Raw genomic sequence first — 16,042 nt, 5'->3', positions numbered from 1 at the left:
GAATACCCTGTGGTGATACAGCTCCACAACTGAATTATGGGCATTACAAGTCATAATGAGTGTCTTGACGTTTTTACTTTTCAAGCTGGACTGAAGGGGGAAGGAAGATGCTTGTGATGCAGTACCACTGCTGCTTTTAATGGCCTGTGTGATTTGCCAGCTTTTCCTTTACTTGTTGCATGCTATGCAGGCATGTTGTCTGAAGGGGTATGAATATATATATAACATATATGCATATGTATATGCTCTGAGAATTCTGTTCTGTCCCTGGCTGGAATTAGGATAAGGAGTCCTGTCCCTGTGTTGGACTGATAAAGGTGTAGTGAAATACCTCAGGCCATCAGTCTCTCCATTGGCTGCTGTTTTCCTCCCTGCAAGAGTGAGGATTGGACTGTTCCCTTCAAAGTGGGGAATCCCAGTTACAGTCCTTGCTGTTTCTTCTCTGGATTTCCTCCTTGTGAGCCCTGGGCAGCAGGGATAGCTATGTGACTGCACGAGTGATGAGAAAGTATCTAAAGTGTGATAATATTGCTCAGTGGAAGCGGGTTTCTGTACACAAGTCTTGCATTTTTAGCAGTTTTATTGCCAGGGAGTGAGAGCGTTGCTCCGCTCCTCTCCCTTCTTCCTCTATTTCCATTCAAACTCATTTATGCCTCTATACTTGGGAGGTTAATGATAAACCTGCATAATGTCTTCGTTTTTGTGTTAAATCTCCGTCTTACAGATGCAAATAGCTCAAAGCTGACTGGATCTTGTTCCCCCAAACTTATGAAAATAGTGAATAATAGGAATGCAATAAAAGAAAATTGTTTGCCTTGTACCCAGAGCCATCAAATCACGAAGAGCTTTTCCCCCCTGCTTTTATAAGTAGTCTGCAGTTGGTTAGTCACGCTTTTATGTGTTCATGGCACTAGCTATTGTAAACAGTAAATTCTGAGGTTTTGCTTTTCCTCCAGATTATAAACTTGCCAGTTTTTGTGTTGTTGGTTTTTTTTTTTAGTGCCTGTGCCAGTGCTGTTACTAAGTTAGAATAAATCTTAGGCATTTAAATGGCAGTTCTTGACTATTTTACATTATTTTAAGTAGAACATTAAATCTGTCATAAAAATGTAAGTTTCAATTCAAGAGAATAAAGAAGGAACAATATTAATACGTTTAATAAAAATTAATTTACTAGCTTATTCTGAAATACTGGGAAAACAGATGCAGTTATAGTAATTTTGTGTATTTTTTGTTAGTCTTTGAATTAAAATTGAGTCCAGTCTGCTTTCGTTACCAAGCAGGACTTTTGCCAGTTTGAGCTGCTAAACCATCTGGTTGGTTTGATTCCCCTGGTCAAATAGCCTGCAGCTGGTGATAAGCTGCGGTACAGTATGCATTATGAGAATATGGCATGGAATCAAATAGTGTGCGAGGTATAATTTTGTCCAGCAACTTAGAGAATTTGTATTTGTTGGCTTTGTTTTGCTAAATCTTTGTGAGTAGTTGACTGTTATGCTTCAACCTCTGAATTTCTTTCCCCCTATACCATAGTTCTCAAGGTGTCACAGTTAGCCTCAATGCTACGTCCAGCATACTCACATCATACGAGCTCTCTGAGACGATCAACGATCAATCGCTAGAGCATGAGTCCGAGTATGACCAAGGGGAAGATGAAATTGTTTATGACAGATCTGAAGCACCTGAAGTATATGCTTCAGAGTATGCAGAGGAAGGACATTATGAAGGCAATGATCCTGAACTGACAGAAGACCAAATAGAATATGGGGAAGAACCTGGAGAAGAAGATGAAGTGCTAGACCTTGAAATCAATGAACCCCTAGATGAATTTCCAGTGAGTTTCTTTCTATTGTATCTTCAAAGATAACGTTGCTTCACGTGCATAGGGTTTTAGACTGATTTGAAATCTGTTTACCTCCCTAGGGAGGAGGGGAAATTAGACCTATTATCACTGTCTGCCAGTTTCTTTATCTAGGCTGTGACAAAGTTTATGTTGACAGCTTGTTTGGCGGTAGGTAATGCTCCTTTGTCATGCTGGAAGGCAGTGGAGAATCATGACCTTGAGGATTGTATCCTTAAGGAAGAAAACAGCTTTGTGTGGTGGAGATACACTGCCAATTGTTAGAAGTACTTAATGCAAAAGCTTTTATCCAGGCTTTAGACAAGATCTGATAAAGTCCTTCGAAGGTGAAAAGATTATTGACCTGCTAAAGACATCTTTAAGGTGCTAATATCCCAAAGTGATTGATGTCCTGCTGGTTCATCCTTTTTGTAACTGAGAACTGTCTAAACCTGAATAAAGAGATTGGAGGTTAGTTCAGAAAATGTCACCTGCATAATTCAATATAATTTAAGCAGTGTATTAGAGAACATGCACTGGCTTTAATTGCTAGTGAAATGATTTAATTAAAACTGTATGTGATCAATAAGATGTTTTAAAATACAAGCAAACTTGGGAAGGATTTTGCTCTCGTTTTTTGTTCATAATTGTTCAGAATTAAACCCGTTTATGTGTGAGCACTTGCAGAATGTTTTAAGAGTGTTTATATTCTTGATGGGGTAAAATCTGATGTTAATGCAATGTGCTACAGGAGCATGTTTCCTTTGGTAAGAAAGTGCTACAATGTTTGCTCTATGAATTTGTAGTCAAAGGATGTAGAAGTACAGAAGTAGATGGGATCTTTATGATGACGTTGCTGGGATCTGAATGAAAACTGTTATGGTTTTGATAACATTGAAATTATTGTCTAGTTAAAAGCCCTGCTAATTATACCTTTGTGGTGGGTTGACCCTGGCTGGACAGGGGAGAGAAAATATAACGAAAGGCTCATGGGTCGAGATAAGGACAGGGAGAGATCATGGGCAAACCAGGCTCTACTTGGGGGAATTAATTTAATTTATTACCAATCAAGTCAGAGTAGGGTAATGAGAAATAAAACCAAATCTTAAAACCACCTTTGCCCCCACCCCTCCCTTCTTCCTGGACTCAACTTTACTCCTGAGTTCTCTACCTCCTCTCCCCCAGTAGAGCAGGGGGATGGGGAATGGGCGTCGCAGTCAGTTCATCACACATTGTCTCTGCCGCTCCTTCCTCCTCAGGGGAGGGCTCCTCACACTCTTCCCCTGCTCCAGCATGGGGGTTCCTCCCATGGCAGGCAGTCCTCCACGAACTGCTCCAGCGTGAGTCCTTCCCAGGGGCTGCAGTTCTTCACAAACTGCCCCAGCGTGGGTCCCTTCCATGGGGTGCAGTCCTTCAGGAACAGACTGCTCCAGCATGGGTCCCCCATGGGGTGACAAGCCCTGCCAGCAAACCTGCTGCAGCCTGGGCTTCTCTCTCCACGGTCCAGAGGTCCTGCCAGGAGCCTGCTCCAGCACGGGCTTCCCATGGGGTCACAGTCTCCTTTGGACATCCCCCTGCTCTGGCGTGGGGTCCTCCATGGGCTGCAGGTGGATCTCTGCTCCAGCGTGGACCTCCATGGGCTGCAGGGGGACAGCCTGCCTCACCATGGTCTTCCCCAGGGGCTGCAGGGGAATCTCTGCTCCAGCACCCGGAGCACCTCCTTCCCCTCCTTCTTCACTGACCTTGGGGTCTGCAGAGTTGTTCCTCTCACATATTCTCACTCCTGTCTCCAGCTGCAGTTATGCAGTTTTTTTTTTCCCCTTCTTAAATATGTTATCCCAGAGGTGCTGCCGCCATCGCTGATGGGCTCGGCCTTGGCCAGCAGTGGGTCCGTCTTCGAGCTGGCTGGCATTGGCTCTATCGGACATAGGGGAAGCTTCTGGCAGCTTTTCACATAAGCCACCCCTGTAGCTCCCCCACTACCAAAACCTTGCCATACAAACGCAATACAACCTTATATGATACATCACTTATAATTGACAGTTCTGATAGATACAGTACTTCTCTTCCAGTTCGGGAAACAGTAACAACGCATACAGACCCCATCTCTTAATGGGTTTGCAATTCTGTAAAGTTGGCCTCTGACTTTTCACCTTGTGTTATTGCCTTTAGGATGAAGATTACATGCAATCATATAATGAGCAAGCAATGGAAGAACAAGAAGAATATACCGCTGATGAGGAGCTGGAAGAATCCCAGACAATAACAAATGAATCAGAGGAGGTATGTTGTGAATTTAATGGAAATTTAAAATAACCAATTGTTTCAGAATTGGAATTTGTAGAATTGTCCATATTGCTGGGTAAGAACTGATGAAGCTTTGCCAATGTTGCATTATTGGTGGTATTACTCTTTGTGTAAGATTTAATTGTGATAGCATCTATATTGTTGGATACATCAGATCCCTTCTCCCCCTTGGGATGAAAATCATAACGGAGAGCTCAAAATGTCCATATTTAATCTTAGGTTCAACATCAGAAACTTCAGGGACCCTTTTGGTAGGAGAATGATAGTAATACTGCATGCTGTCTGTTAAATCTCTAATAGCTATGGTGCCTCGCTTTCCAGATGGATCATTTGCTGCTGTTGGGAATGTAGATACAGTTCTTGGGTATCCCACTTTGAGAAGGAGCAAGAGCATGGAAGGTTCTATATTTAGAAAGGCAAAGTTCAGATTGTTTGTTGTTTTGAAAGAAGTTGTATTGGGACTGAAATTTCTGTGAAGTTTGTCTTAATTCTTTGATTAGGAAAAAGGATGAGTTCCTTCATTTGCAAGAAGAAAGCCTATGCCAAAAACCATCAAGTATACATTCTCTGGTTATAGCCTGGAACAGTGGTATCATACCTGTTATTAATTTGCAGCAAGTTTTTGATGTGGGATTTTTTTCCTTTCCCCAACAGGAATCTGCTTTAATTTTGCTTTTATTCCACCTCTTAATTAAATAGGATTGAATGGATTACCTGCTGAGAAGTGTAGTCAAAATGTGTTCCCTCTTTGGAGCTTTAACTCATCAGGCAATTAATTCCTCAAAGACACAGCAGCATTCTTCTATGAAGTTCTAAAAAGTGGGTGTGCTGTGGTACTCTCTAGTTGTATGGAACTTATTATAATAAAACAACATTCTTTGGTAGGTGGAGAGAGATCCATTGAAAGGGGTCACCTGCATTGTTCAGTCTTTGCCTTTGCAAGCATGACATCTTACACCAAATATACCTTAAACATAGTTAATTTCCTATTTGCTAACTATTAAATCTACCCTTCCAAAGAACTGTAAAACACTTCGACACTTTTTGTTCATTCACTGGATTATATACGCTTTCCTTCTGGTGTTTTAAAAGCAGCCTGGCACAATTGTGCTATCTGCAGCCACAATCTGTAAGAAATGGAGGGCACCGCACATCATGTAAAATTAAGAACATAGCTGGGATTCACTGTCAAACTTACTGCTTTAAAAAAGCATAGCTTTATTTTTAGAGTATGAACTAGTGAGGATTCTGTAATAATCATGTTGTCTAAATTTGTCTGATTCAGAACTAAATTCCTGTCATTCAAAGGGTAACATTAATGCAAGTTTTTAATTGATTTTATTAATAGAGGTTTTAGAGAATTTATTCATCATGTAATATGAATGTTTTGGCCACATCTTTATTCTGTTAATGTACATTATGGCATTATTCTGATGGCTTGCAGATTGCCACAGGTTTCTTGTTTTTAAAATAATACCATCTTTTTATTCCTTTATTATTTCATAAGTACCTTATTTACATTTGTCTGTAGGCTCACAGTTGCACTCTCCAAATGAGAATACCACCAAGAGAGATAACCTTTGTAGAGTACGCACTTCTATTTATTACATGGTTAGATGTGTGCCTCTAGCTCTGAATAGTTTTGTTCTTTATTTGAGTGTTATATTTAAATCTTATAACATTCACTGCTTGTAAACAAGGGTAATTGTTGGCATTCTCCTGTAGAAAATGCAACACAAGAGTGGAGCTGTAATAGATGCAGTACAAATAAATAGCATTATTATTTCTTGATTGAAAGTTGGCATCTGAATAACTGAGAGCAAGCTGCTAGAGAAAAGGGTTTGGTAGTGTTGTATTTTAAGCAGTTTCCACATTAAAACCAAATAAAGCCTCTTATTATATTGCATGAAGAAATTTTGTAAACCAAGAGAAGAGCTGGCTGGCTGAGGAATTGGAACATGATGAGGGGAAACTGGTGAATCAGGGAAGCGAGAGACCTGTTGAGGGTGGCACTCGGGTGGGAGATGTGAGGAAGAGGCAGGAAAAGTTTGTGTCCTTGGCCAGATCAGGTTCAAGGCATGCTTTTTCACTTGATGTTTAATTTGAAACAGTGTTTAGATGGATTTTGAATAAATAACGTTCTTTGTGGAGCTTTCTTGAAAAATGTAGCAATGCTTCAGAAAATATTTTGCTTTGTAGCAAAACCCAATACCCAGAAGTTTCAGCAGCAAATAGGTGTGGTAAAACTGTCAGTTACATGAGTTACCATATCCTGAATATTTTTAGAGTAATAATATCACTAATTATTTCTACGAAATGTTCATAAAAATGTAACTTCCAAAAATTAGAATTCGTCATTTCTTTGTTTTATATTGGAACTAATCTCCTGTGAAATCTATGACAGGGGGTTTCCTCATTGCATAAATTTAAACCGTGTCTTGGGTTATGCTGGTAAGAAATTAGGAGGACTTTAATCAAGCAAATCATGAAGAAGTGCTGCACACTGCTTTTCTTTTGATAGAATACAGACTTGGAAAAAAAAGGCCAATGTGTCTGTCTGTTGAATTGTTCCATCTGTGTTTAGCCAAAACTTAGCATTTTAGTTCTTTTGTTCAAGTTAGAAGATACTACCTGTCAGCCTGGAGGAAAATGTTTCAGAGAGTGCAAATCAAAACAACAAGTTTTAAACACATTTAGAAGCTTATAGGTTTGTTTTTTATTCCTGTTTTTCATCTGTGGAGGTGCCCTTGGAATTGATGTAACATCTTCTTATCTGCTCTTTGTTATTTCTTGATCCCTTAGGATTGAGCAATTGCTGCTGCTTTAGTGTTAGCCTCTGGTAGAAGCATCCACTGCTTATTTTCTAGGTAGTTAATAAAAGTTCTTTGTTTCACCTTCATAATGTTTGACGTGGAAGGCATCTGGTTTAGCCTTCACAGTGCTTACCTGTTCTGTACATCGTAGCACTCTCTGGCACAAAACTCTCCTGAACACTTGACAGTCCCGTGTTTAGGAGGATCCTGTGCTAAGATCAGCATTTATCATGCTGACTAGTGTTTTCCCCTGCTTTCCTTGGGCTACGTCTGTTATCAGTCCTGCAACTGCACAGCAAGCTGTTTGGAGCAGGAGCACTCAGTCTTGCTCCATAGCAGATCATAACCCAGCGTGGGGAGTTCTGGTCAGTGACTGGGATTTATGGCATAATTATTTAATGAGGATGGCAGAAGAGACTGACCTTGTGATAGAAGAAAGGTCATTATTTTTCTTCATAAGGAAGAGTCGGCAAAGCTCTTTGGTAGCTTTGTGTAAAGTGTCATAATGGGAAATGTTAATCTGCCTTTGAGGACAGCTGCTAAGAAGCCTTGGCTGGCTAGTCCAGTCAAGTGACCTCAAGTGGCCGTTCAAGGGCTGTTTATGTATATTCAGAGATGTTCATGATTAGCAACTATTAAATAGAATCCTGTGAGTACTAGTATGTATTAACTCTATGTCTGCACTTGTGTCTTTTCCTGTATAAATCTGTTTTGAAACATAGAATCCATTCATATACTGTAATCTTGGCAAAGCACCTCATCCTGTTAGGCTGGAAGTTGGAAAAGATGATCTAAAGAAGTCTTGCATGCTACAGCTATTGAACAAATTGCGGGGTAAGGGTGTATGCTCCTACACAGCTCAGATAACCTTTCCTGGAGCTGTATGTAGAGAACATATGGTTAGCTGTCAGACATGTTTGTGTCTCCATCACAACTAATATAAATCCCTCAATAATACGTGTAATCAGACTTGGACATGGGTCAGTTAGCATTCTCGAGCACTGCCTTTCCTTGGTGCCTGCTTTTTCATTAGCTCCTTTGATTTTTTTTTTTTTTTTGTCTTTGATATTTAACGCTTGTACGGCTGTTGTTTGTTAATAGGTGGCATGAGCATTGTACTGATGAATTAAGTGAGTTAGACCCAGAAGACTACAGAATTGCCATAAGTAGCTAAGAATAGAATAGTTCTGGTCTAGAAAAGTTTGAGAAATGTTTTTTATTGTTGCATAGGAAAGAAGTCTTGTAGTCTGTTACAACTTGCTTTTTTTTTTAATAGATACATTTTTTTTTCCCCCAGAATGAATAATTATCAAAAGGCAACAGAGTTTCCACAGGTATTTTCTGTAGCATTTCATTAAAGCATTGCAAAATTTTTCGGGACAATGCAGACTGCATTAACCATTCTAGTCTGAGCCACATGTAGAACCTTGTGCGAGTAAGTTTTGCACTCACAGATGAGATTACGTGACTGAGACGAGTTTTGGTGAATAAAAACTGGAATTCCAATGTAGCTTTTAAGGGGCATCGACATAGAGAGTGGATGTGTCTGGGGTTTATGCTCTGAAGTAAAGCAGGAGGCTCAGTGTAGTGAGAGAGCATGTCTTGCAAAGCAGCCACTCCAGTTCTGACTTCTGAATCTTGATCCTGAAGGGGAAGTTTTTAAAGACAACATTGGGACAGTAAAATTACAGGGTTTATGATATTTAAAAACATGGATTTGATAGAGAGGTTGCTACTCCTTTCTCTTTTGGGAGGCCCTATTTTGAAAGTAAAATGCTAACTGTGTCTTTCTCCCTTGTTTTTGTTTGTTTTTATTAAACCATGTTAGCATCTCTTTCCTTGCTAACATCCCTCTTCTGTTCCATGAGTCTCAACTGCCTGTCCTCAGAGGTGCTTTGATTATACACGGTTATGTTAATCAGACCAGTTGTGCTCAATTTGAGTTTGTTTTTGAGGTTTGGATTTCTTGTAGTCTTGAAGGATGTTGTGGTTTTTTTTGCGTGCTATCCTGTCCGTTGTTAGCTGCATTTTTTGATAGAATAAAGCTGTTATATAAAAGTAAATATATATTTTTTTTTTTTTTTTTTAAATTAAGCCTTAAAGCTTTTTGTAAACTTTGGCTATTCTCTTAGCTGTATCTTAAAGCATTTTTGTGAGGTCAGGAAATGTAGTGCTTGAATGTTTGCCTGGAATGGATAAAACACATTCTGAGATAAGGAGATGATAAAATTAAAATAACTTCAGATCAGTAGCCCAGTAACTAAGTATGCAGATCATTTATTCACCAGACCAAAGCTGGAGAAGCTTTGAGCAGGAGTTCATATGGTGTGCTGTCTTTTAAAGTAGAAACTGTCTTGCCAGATCCTGTCTCTGATCTTGCTTCCCATGTTTCTTTTTGGTTTTGGATGAAGTTGGGCTCCTGGATAAGGGAATTTGCAATCTCTTGCACCATTCTGCCATTAATTCTTTTTCTTGATTTGTGACTTAGTATCTGCTCACCTGACTGACACACGTGCTGTGCCTTTTTCATATGAATTACTGCACCAATTTTGTTAATTAGAACATTAAACAATTTTTTGCATGTTTTATTTCGCTCATTTTTTAACTGTCCTCAAGCCACATAAAAGTTATGATGTATTTAGTGGCTTTGCAAAGAATTAAAATGCATGTGCAGGCTCTAAGAAATGAGCAAGTAGGCTTGTACAAGAAATAACCAAATACACAGTAACCAAATATGTTATGGAAAATAGTACTATATTAGGACATTTAGATTTTTCAACTCTAGAAATCAAATACAACTTGTGTAACATTCTGAACATTAATTTTATCATGCCAGCACAGGAAAATGAAATTGACTTTTTTTTTTTTTTCTTTTTTAATTTGGAGGAGAGTGATCCATTTTCATTTAGGACATTGTTTCATCTAAATAAATGTTCTCTGTTATGGAGAGAACTGGAAAGTAAATAAGGACAAGGGAGTTGTATTCTAATATACAAGTTTAGTATATTCAAATTTTATCCAATCCTGTTCTCCATTCTCTTCATCAATTGCTGAATTAAAACTGGGAAGTGTTCAAAGAGTAGAAAAAGTAAAGACAAGTACAGTTATACATATCTACAGGAAAAAAATTGACATGTGAGGTTATCTGTTTTTTGTTGGTTTTTTTTTTTTAACAACATGCTACTGACAGTTGTTATAAAATGGAAAAACAAAAGTTATTTAATGTTTGTATTACCTGAATCTGGTGGTATCCCAGGTTTGCACCTTAGTCAATTCAGTGATAAAATGTCACTCTGTGTGCAAAAGTAGCTACTAGTCAGATGGTGGTTCTAACTGGAGTTTACATATTCCCTGAAATATTGCAGCAAAATATGTTTTCTCAATAGATTTTGCTGTATAATTTATTATATAATTCAGATCTTTATATTTTAAAAAAATTCACCAAGCTCTTAAATGTTCACTGAGTTATGTATGAGAATAATGTATAATGCTAGCAAAATTTGTATAATGGGACCTTTAAAGAAAGCTGTCTCTTGACACTCATTGATCACAAGAAAGTAGATTTTTCAGTTTGCGTGTCCTCTATTTTGTGATTCAGGCAGCTATTGAATCTCTGGAACTTCAAGAAGAAGCAAAAGAAGAATCTGATGAAGAAGAGGATGATGACGAAGAGTCTGGACGATTACGTTTCAAAACTGAACGGAAAGAAGGAACGATAATTAGGCTCTCAGATGTGACAAGAGAAAGGAGAAACATTCCAGAAACTTTGGGTGAGGTTTTGTGGCAATGGACTATTTTGAAGAGCTGTAATAAAAGAAAGTAAAAGACAGGCTTGCCAAAGCTTTTAGAAAAGAGTTTAATGGCAAAAGGTAGAACGGTCGCCTTCTGACTTAGACTGGCCTATATCCAAGTTGTCCAAAGTCATATGTAGTCTGTTGTAGTACGTGTAGTGTCTGTCTCCTTGGGAGTAATGGTTAAGCGTATCATATTTTGAAAACCAGTGCAATGTTTGTTCATTGAGACTTTTGTCTTTAAAAGCTTTCCTGTTTTCAAGCGGCAGCTGTCTGATCCGTGCTTCACTGTGTATTGTGGTGGAATACATTTTAAGGAATTCCTTTGGACTTCCATCGTTGGAAGATTTTCAGTTGATAACACAAATCTTGTTACTTGTTCTGCTGTGAAGTACCTGCGTGTTTGCTGTTTTCCCCCAGGAACGTAAGCGTGCTGTGAACCGTTGTGTGCCTGCTGTTGGATTGGCCTAGAGAAATTGTAGCTTGCTGGGGAGTGTGTTATAAAAATATGGAAACCCCTGTTTTCTGGGTTCAGCTGTTCTAACATGGAACAATGTGGATCTTTTACACCACCTTGATTCTTTAGGCAGTGTCTAAAAGGGTATATTTTCTTCGTATTTGAGTAGTGTAACACAAGTGTGTTTGTTTCTAGGAACGCTGCTCCATGTAGCTAATGAATTCGCCACTGCTAGTTCAGTAGAAGCAGTAGATTTGCAGCTTTCTTTAGTCTATAAATAAAATCACATTGGTTTATGGTTTTGAGAGTTAACTTGAAGACCCCTGATGTGTCCTGTGTACTCAAGTATCTGATGCTGGTGTTGTACCTGCCCCGCTGGGGATAACTATATTGCCTCTTCATGTTGGCTTTACCATGGTGGTAATAATAATAAATAATAATAAAAAGTCAAATTAAAAAGGTGATATTAGGGAGATGGGCAGATATTCGGTTTTGCTTTCAGAAAGGTGTACCTTTCTCATAGTTTTGCTACTGAACCAAAATATCAATTCAAACTATGGAGAAAAAGCCCTGATCTTTTGAAGATAATCAAGATATGCATGAGAGGTGAACTGGTAATGAAGGCAAATTGTCAGATACTGTTGGCTAATTGTCAGATACCACTGGAGGAAGGTGTATTTTTTGATGATACTTCAAGTTTCGCCAGACTGTAGGGATGAATTCTTTACACGAGATTGCTTTGAGATGGGTGCCATGCAGTGTGAGCTTGGTGGCTGGGTGCTTCTGCTTTCTTTCCAGATGGGTCAGTGTCTTGGGGACAAAAGGGCATTTTGGAATTACGTTCCCAGAGCACATACCTAGATTGCCAGAACTCGTCCTGATGAAATTTTCCTCTTACCTTAAAAGCTTTGCTTTGCAAGGGATGTTAGTTCTAAGGATTTTTTTTTCTGAGTTGCATAGCCTCCTAATTCTTTAATTCGGTTGCAAGGAATTTGGGCTTTTACTATGCCTGCAAAAATTAAGAAGCCTTAATTCTGTAACAAAGGTGTTGTGGCTAAGAGGACTTGTTTGTGAGCAGCAAGGAGTCAGCTGCAAAGGCTGAACCAGACTCTCACAGTGGTGTTTGTGTAGGCCATGTTGTGCTGTGAGTGAGATGTCAGATCTTGATTCAAAATCATGCACTTTCTCATCTGTTGTTTGTATTTAGCTCTTCTTACTTGCAATTTCAGGCAAAGTGTGCATTAAGGGCCTTTATTCAGCATTGTTTTAATAATCAGGAATGGATTCGGATTAGAATAAGACTGAAAGGAACCCTCTAGAGGCACATGGTCATATATATGGGCAAGGAATATTTTAGCTGAGGTGCATTCCAAATGTGTTTTCGGCCATAAGACCGTATTTCTACATACCACGAACAGACTATATCTTATTTATACAAAAGGTGCTGGTAGCTTTACAAAACAGAATATTTTAAGAATAAGAGTGCACTGGAATAGCTAAATCTCTGCACATAATTGCAAGGTTAAATGACAATTGCATGCATTTTCAGATATCTGTGGATTTACTCTATAGTTTAATGTGAAGACAAGACCAGCCAATGAGGAGAAACCTTGTAGTGGAGCTTGAGTGTTAAAGGAACAGTGATTTGAATTTAGACTTATTCTTAAGTTTAAGTGATTTGGGATATAGCTCTGAGATATAAGGAAAAGGTGATGCAAATGTGGATGAATCTATAACGAAAGAGCTTTTTTTGAAACTAATCTTTGTCAAAAATACAATCTTGCTGTTATGAAGTGGTTTCTATTCATACTAGCTTTTCATGTTAATTTGTTGATAAAGAGACCAAATGATTGACCATGGGGTGGAAAGATAAGCAACAAAAAATACTTGTTGTTTGCATATGAATATCTGCTTGCTTTTGAGATTATAGAGCAAATTTTTACAGATGCTACTGGTTTAAAAATTAAACTTCATTGCAGATCTACATCTCCTTACTTTAAAATCTGAACATAGTTGAGAAAACACTTAAAGAGGAATTAACATTTCAGTTGAAGTTACAAACGTAATTTCCATCCTGTCACATTTTGGTGACCTTTTGTGACAGCTTGTCTCTATTGGAGGAGTGCATTCTTACTTGCTGATTAAAGATGTCATTTGAAACCATTTTATTACCAGCGATAGTGAAATTAATCTTGACACTTAGAGACACTAGAAAAATAATTGCTGATTCACTGCATTAACTGTGTGTGAGAACTGTACAGTCAAGATGAGAATAAGTGTGTGCTGGTAAAAATATGTAAAAACATACAGTATTCTCATGAATGTATCTGAGATCTTTTCTAGACATTTCTTTATCCAAGATAATGCAAGTAGTGGTTTTGAAAAGTTTAAAGGAGAGGTGTTGTAGGACAACTATGCAATTGATTTCTAGAGATACTGAGTTTATCATCTTTGATGAGAAATATTTGACTTCTTTCAGTGCGTGTAGTTAAAGTCTTCTCAGAGTTGGAATTGTCATTATGCTCTGGATTTAGTTACCTGTTAAGGAATGTGAAGAAAAATGGCTCATCAAACTAGAGTATTCTCTCTGTACCTAATTTAAAAAACAAAACCAAACTCCACACTTACACAGAGCCATTTGCAAAGTGATAACAAAGGTTATTGGATGTGATAGTACTTTTCGTTACATCCTGCTTAGTTGGCTTATGTTCACTCTGATAACTAGTGGCTGAGACTTCAGGCAAAACTAGGAAATTAAAATGAATGGTTTCACTGTTGTCTTGTTGCAGTGTGTGCAGAAGCTCATAGTGTAATCAGGTTGCAAGTCTGCATAATGGGGAGAAAAAAAGTTAAAGGAAAACATTTGCTTTCTTCCTTAATTTAGTTTGCATATATATGTAAATGCATATGCATATATTTTTTTTTTTTAATAGCTGTTCTGGAATGTGATTTATGTTGTAAATCTCTGCATTATCCAGGATAAAACGGATTCTGGGATTCTCAAACCTGGGGATTTGAAATGCTGTTGCTCTCGGGGAGCCACCCAAGGCAGATGTAGCCGCAGAGACCTGTGCTCAGGGTTGGGGTAGGCAGGAGCCAGTGGCCGTGTGCTGCAGCAGCCTGCGCACGCTGTGCAGGGGGCATGGCAGCATCCAGCCTGGCTCGGTGTGTTTTGGCCACAAAGCACACAAGCGCTTAGCCAGGGAGAAGCGGTGGGCCTTTTCATGTGAATACCTGGCTGTGTTTTGGAAGAGTCTAGGGAGGGAAAGAGGATCTCTTCTTCCTCTGCTCGTCACCTCTTTTCTAATTAGCAGTCTGATCTTGCTTTCAGGGAAGACGGGCTATTTTCCATGCTCCCCTCCCTGCAAAACTGTCTTCCACGCTCTCTCCTCTCCTTGATCTCTGTATGTGTGGCACAATGCTCTCAAATTCGATAAACAGCCCACCTAATAACTGAGCTGACTGTATATTGTGCTACGTGGTGACTGACAGCAATATAAAGCACTTGAGGGTATTCATAAGTTTAGTTCACTGCATGAGTCTTCACTTTTGCAGTCTGTCTCTGAGGCTCTGAACCTGCAGTTTTGTATGTAAGCAAAATTCTTCACAGGTGGGACACTGTTGCCTTCAGTGGCGTGTTGTGGGGGAAGTGTGCTTGATGTTAATGTAATCTTCTTTTTTTTAAATCAAATTGGTTATATTGTACTTCATTCATCATAGATGTGGTATGAATGTAATGATGCTTGCTGCAGTGAATGCACAGGGGTTTTTGTTTTGGTTGGGATATCTTTTCCAAGGTCAGCATTACACACAGTTTCACTTTTCTGGCTGAAAAACTGAATACGTGGACTGTGTCTTTAAAGACACAGCCTTTAAAATTTGACAACTTACGTGTGAAGTGAGTAGGAAAACAATTTATTAGTTTTCATTTTAGAGAGAGTGAAAAGTACCTGCACATTGAAGATCATCAGGACTGACTTTGCTCTGGATGCTGTCATCCCTTCCCCAAGCTTAATCAGCACAGCTCTCTGAAGTCATTTTGTTTGGAGCAGCCCATTCTTTCTTCTAAAGTTGTTTGTATTCAGTGTCCTTCAATATGTGCTCAAGAGGCTGAGAGACTCAGACATGATCTGGCCTTGTAGGAAGCCTAGCTCTATTCCTGGGTTCATTAAGAATTGCTTTTCTCACATGTGACTTGTAATCTGTTTAATAGGAAATAGCTTCTTATCATCTTGAACGAATATCAGTGGTAGGTACTTGTTGCAATGACTGAACTTTGTTTTCCAAACTACCTTGCCGAGTTCAGAGCTGTAGTGTGGAAGATGGCAGAAAAATTGCCCTGCCTGTCCTATTCTTGGAAAAAAAGAAGACTTTCCAACTAGCAGCACGCCCAGGACGCCTTGCAGGATTTGGATCCTCTCTGGTTAAAGGGAGGAGAGCTGTTGCTTTGCAATGTAATGGCACCATTTCTTCCCATGAGTATATGGGAGCTAGTGGTCTGTCTTTCCTGCAGACCAACTAAAAGCCCGCATTAGCCCTTTCACACTTGCAAGCTTGTGAAGAAACTGAACTTGCTTCAGGTGTGGACAGGAAGGAGGCTTGAAACCAGAGCTCTATTTTTCTCATTAAACGGGCTTTTTTCATCCCTGACAGCTAAAGATGGATAAGGTGGTTGTTTTAGTTGCATCTAATGCTTTTAATTGCTTTGGATAAGAGTACATTTGTCTTAATTTTTCTCAGAAATCCATAGTGTGCACATTTAATACCATACTAAGACTTGAGGGAGTGTGATTCCTTGCCCCTTTCTAAGCATGCTGTGAGATTTTCCTGATAA

General features: G+C 39.0%; 1 protein-coding gene across 9 annotated transcripts in view; it reads left to right on the top strand.

Annotated features, from left to right (window-relative positions):
• The window catches only part of RBM33 (RNA binding motif protein 33), a 108,462-nt gene that overhangs the window by 18,240 nt on the left and 74,180 nt on the right, over window positions 1–16,042 (top strand). For all 9 annotated transcript variants that reach the window (XM_087730115.1, XM_087730113.1, XM_087730140.1 and 6 more), the window contains exons 5-7: window positions 1,534–1,834; window positions 4,013–4,123; window positions 10,559–10,730. In XM_087730115.1, coding sequence (XP_087586241.1) covers window positions 1,534–1,834; window positions 4,013–4,123; window positions 10,559–10,730 — 584 coding nt within the window. The remainder of the gene's footprint in view (window positions 1–1,533; window positions 1,835–4,012; window positions 4,124–10,558; window positions 10,731–16,042) is intronic.

The sequence above is a fragment of the Nipponia nippon genome, unplaced genomic scaffold, assembly GCF_047370975.1.
Source record: "Nipponia nippon isolate SJK-2023a ecotype South Korea unplaced genomic scaffold, ASM4737097v1 scaffold_1, whole genome shotgun sequence".
NCBI lineage: Eukaryota > Metazoa > Chordata > Aves > Pelecaniformes > Threskiornithidae > Nipponia > Nipponia nippon.
Note: the sequence above shows the minus strand (reverse complement) of the source record. Positions and strands in the feature narration are given on the sequence as shown.